Source organism: Galeopterus variegatus, unplaced genomic scaffold, assembly GCF_000696425.1.
Source record: "Galeopterus variegatus unplaced genomic scaffold, G_variegatus-3.0.2 Scaffold2316, whole genome shotgun sequence".
NCBI lineage: Eukaryota > Metazoa > Chordata > Mammalia > Dermoptera > Cynocephalidae > Galeopterus > Galeopterus variegatus.
The window spans coordinates 208,938-213,710 of NW_007728427.1; the positions used below are offsets into that span (position 1 = coordinate 208,938).

General features: G+C 38.7%; 1 protein-coding gene across 1 annotated transcript in view; it reads right to left on the reverse strand.

The window, feature by feature from the left end:
- The window catches only part of TGFBR3 (transforming growth factor, beta receptor III), a 213,384-nt gene that overhangs the window by 186,497 nt on the left and 22,114 nt on the right, over positions 1-4,773 (reverse strand). The window contains exon 2 of the mRNA XM_008581287.1: positions 2,037-2,216. Within this exon, the coding sequence (XP_008579509.1) occupies positions 2,037-2,097 (61 nt within the window). The 5' untranslated portion in view covers positions 2,098-2,216. The remainder of the gene's footprint in view (positions 1-2,036; positions 2,217-4,773) is intronic.

A 4,773-nucleotide genomic window follows, 5' to 3' on the forward strand; every position in this document is an offset into this window, starting at 1 on the left:
TAGGGGTTCGGATCCCATATAGGGATGGCCGGTTAGCTCACTCGGGAGAGTGTGGTGCTGACAACACCAAGCCAAGGGTTAAGATCCTCTTACCAGTTATCTTAAAAAAAAAAGGCATCCCCACCTCTGTGCTATTTATCAGTTACCTCATGCTGTTATAAAATCTATAATCGTATGATTCACACAGAAAGCTTTGAGTGTGTCTACAACTCAAAAAGAAAAATAATTTCCCAATGGCTTAAAAGAAGGGAGATGGGTCTTAAGCAAAACTGATTTGCTATCAAAAACATCCAGGCTGCACAGAGCCATTAAACTCACTGCTTTCCCATGAAGTACCTCCTTCAGTCGTGTTTTTCCGTCCGACCCAGGCATCAGTGAAAGCAGAAGCTCTGCCTCAAACCCACCAGGTATCATTATACATCTTGTCATCAAAAGAGCAAATTTTCCATTTCTCAAGCCGTTTCTCTTACTGTCTTTTTTATTTTTTTGCTACTACTTTTCAGTGAGATTTTAATTAAGATCTGTTTTAAATGCACAGGCTAAAAGGCAAATAACTCTTCAATAATGAGAAAAAATGAAACTGCTGACAGACAGTAACACAGAGAGAATGGGCAGTTCAAATTCACACACTGGCATTCAAAAAAAACAAAAAACAAAAAAACCTAACAACTTTCTTTCAAGATATTTGCAATGAGACATTCTGCTTTTCAATCTCATAAACCAATCTCTGTCAGCTGGTTTTTACTTAGTCTGTGTCTCAATATGACCTCTGTTCTGATTCTCCTAGATCTTTAATGGTGGTCTGGTTTCTTCAGTATAATACAGAGATTAAGAATATAGATGTAAAATCTGGCTCCTCCACATCCGAGCCTCATGACATTGTGCAAGTTACCTAATCTCTGCATATCTTATTTCATCATCTATAAAATGATAAAAATAAGGGTTGGCCAGTTAGCTCAGTTGGTTAGAGTGCAGCCTTTAACACCAAGGTCACAGGTTAAGATCCCCAAACCGACCAGCTGCCAAAAACAACAACAAAAATAATTAAATAAATAAAATAATTAAACAAATAAAATTATTATTTTAATTATAAACATAATTAAATAAATAAAATAATTATACCTAACTCAGAGTTCTGATTAAATGAGCTCATTGAATAAGAATATCCTTTATTCATTTATATATTCTACAATTGTTTAGCCAGTGCCTGGCTGTAGTGCAATAAATGGTAATTATTATCACTCTCATCCATATGTGCAATTCAATGGCCAAAACCACGAGGCTAATCATTTTTTAAGTCAATGCTTTTCTGGCTGAAACCCGCCAGTTTCCAGAACTGGTCCAACAAATTAGTGTTATGTAGCTCATTATAGAACAGTCACAAAGCAAATTATAACAAAATAGAGCAAATTAAGCTTCCAAATTTACTAAGTAACCTTGACAGCGAACACTAAGGTGTTTTTGGCGTGGGAGGTCTAATACACTTACTTAAGCAACAGCATTCTGACCAAGTTATCTGCTTCTTCTCATCTCCAACCTCATACTCTGATGGGCTCCAGGAAGCACAATTATTTCTGAACTTTTTAAGAAGTTACATATTAAAATACCTGAAATAGGCAAAATTAAATACCTCCCGAGCAACCCATGCCAGGACTACCACCTCTATCTAAAAGGTCTATTTTTTTTTTTTAAATCCTTCTTCAAATTTTATTTAAGGTCAAGAATGTAAATATAATCTATGCATGTAACAAAATTAAGTGGGAGTAATCATTACATATTTGTTCTCCACCTGCCTCAACACAGGTTAGTTAGGTATCTGCGTCACTGACATTAGAATGCCTACCAACAGCCAGTAAAATATAACATCAGCAAACATACACCTGTATAGTAATCAAATAGTTTACTTCCCTAAGAAACATAAATATTCAAGTTTTGCATGAATGTCACATGGCCTAAATTCTCCTAAACTGGAGAGACTGAGGAAAAATATACACAAAAGAATACAACAAACATTCAATTTATATTATGCAACTTACCTGCAGTAGCTAAACAGGAGCTCATCAGGGCAAACATGGCAATCACATAATGGGAAGTCATTTTTATTCCTCCAACAGTGTGTCTTTTCCAGTCACCTCAGCCTGGAGTTCTTCAGATCACACACAATCTTTGCAAGTCTGAAGTGGCCTTAAAAACTCTCTTTGCAATTTTCAAATTGCCTGTAAGAATAAATAAATTTCAATTTAAAAAAACCTAATGCAGAAACTCTTTTCATAAACAAACACACATTAAAGTTAAATGGAGAATTTCTGAAAAGTGTAAGAGAAGAAATTTATCTTCAAAGATGCCAAGGCAGCATTCAAGCAAATGGAGGGGGTGATTATAAAGATTTTTATAGCAAATACTTTTGCAAATGACATGCTTATTTTTGACACTTTAAATCCTTAGTTTTATATAGAATTTTCAGGAATATAGAAAAGAATCAATGTGCACCAGTAATATAACATCACCAGTTATGTTGTGGTACTAAAGTAATCAGTGACACTTGATAACACATTCCCTAGTGCCAGCAAGAAAACACAAACAGCTCTGATTAGAGACTCAATCTAACGTTATAATGACAGGGTTATCACAAGGATCAAATTAAATTATGCTGAAAATCAATCTGAAAAAATAAAGAACCATAAAAAGGCAAGGTTCTTATTTCAACTGTTTGCCAACATTTCTTTTTTTTTTTTTTTCCTTTTTGTCTTTTTTCGTGACCGGCAACGGATCGCAACCCTCAGTGTAGCGCCCGCACCGGACCGGGACCAGCCACGGGATTGCAACCCTCGGTGCTGCCCCCGCCCCTCGCTCAGCCAGTGAGCGGGAACCGGTCTGTATGTGGGATCCAAACCCTCGGCGGGAGCGCCGCTGCACTTCCCAAGCAGCGCACTGTAGCAGTGCGCCACCGGGCCGGCCTGTTTGCCAACATTTCAACAGAAGTCTTCCCTGCCTCTCAGCCCCATCTGAGACTATCTGGTTACTAAACTAGAGGATCCAGCAGGTCCTTTCCAATCTCTTCCTACCCAGAGTCTTATATGAGAGTTTTGTGGTGGTTTGCTTAACTTGAATATTCCTCCCCTGGCCCCACCAGTTACCTCATTTAGATACTCCAAAGTACATTTTCCAGCCCTATATCCCTGAGCTTGGCATGACTTGCAGAAGTTGTTCAATTCAGCATTTATTGAGCACCTACTATGTTCCAGTAATGGTTCCTTCTCATCAGGAATAAAAGTTATACAACAACTGGATAAAAGTCCAAAGACCCTGCCTGATCTAAGCCCTGGGCAAGGCAGAATGGTGGAGTTTCCAGGAACCACATCAAACAGCCGAAGGCTACAGCCTCATTACCCTCACCAGGAAATACCATCCACAGAACCTGCTTACTACCTTCAGAGACACAGGTGGTTTGGACACTTGTAGATAAAGTACAAAAATATAAAACACAATGGCACAATAAGCTTCTAATTAATTGGTCTTAGTTCTTTGCATCAAGTGTTAAGAAAAAGATATTTAAAACAGCCCTTCGCAGTTGTTAACATAACTGCCTGTGAGAAAGGAGGAAATAGAATAATTAGGGGTCTGGGGTGGGCAGGAGTAGAAGTCTTTTCACTGAATTCCCTTCTGGGTTTTGTACCATGTGCAAGTACTACCTATCCAGAAATAATAACAAAGTTCTTATGGCAGATACTTTTGCAAATGATATGCTTATTTTTGACTTTTTTTTTTTTTTTTTAAAGGTGACCGATAAAGGGATCTCAACCCTTGGCTTGGTGTTCTTAGCACCACGCTCACCCAGTGAGCCAACCGGCCATCCCTATATAGGATCCGAACCCATGGCCTTGGTATTTTCATCACCGCACTCTCCTGAGTGAGCCACAGGCTGGCCCTTATTTTTGACATTTTAAATCTTTAGTTTTATATAGAATTTTCAGGAATCATTTCAAAAAGAATTTCTTAGGGCTGGCCCGGTGGCACACTGCTACAGTGTGCCGCTTGGGAGAGCAGCGACGCTCCCGCCGAGGGTTTGGATCCCACATACAGACCGGCCGCTCACTGGCTGAGCGAGGTGCGGGTGCAACACCGAGGGTTGCGATCCCGTTGCCAGTCCCGGTCCAGTACGGGCGTGACACTGAGGGTTGCGATCCGTTGCCGGTCACAAAAAAAGACAAAAAGGAAAAAAAAAAAAAATTTCTTAGACATGCCTTAAAACTAAATTATTATATATGCAGGAAGCACAGTGGTTCAATCTATGATATTGATTAAAAGCCTAATATGAATAGAATATGGCTTATAACTCGCAGTTAAAAATCTGCGAGTTCACTCTGCCACCTAGCAAATGGGTGGTGTAAGGCAGATTACTCTTCATGAATGAACCTGTCCCATGCTAGGATATGGTAGGCCATTGTGAGGATTCAATTAGTTCATATACACACATTATACATGACAGTACTTCAAAAAGTCCGTGAAAAATGGTAGTAAAAGACAATATGAATCTTTCCATGAACTTTTTGAAGATTCCTGGTATACTCAATGCTTAAGACAGTGCCTAGCACATAATAAGCGATCAATAAATGTTAGCTATTATCACTATCTGTCCATTCCCTTTGAGGTATTTATACCGATAAAGTGGAGAAACTGGAGTGCGGTTATTTAGGTAATTCTTAGCTACTGTACAATCAATTCAATCTTTTTACTGCAAAATAAACATTACAACAGACAAAAAAAGGAGAT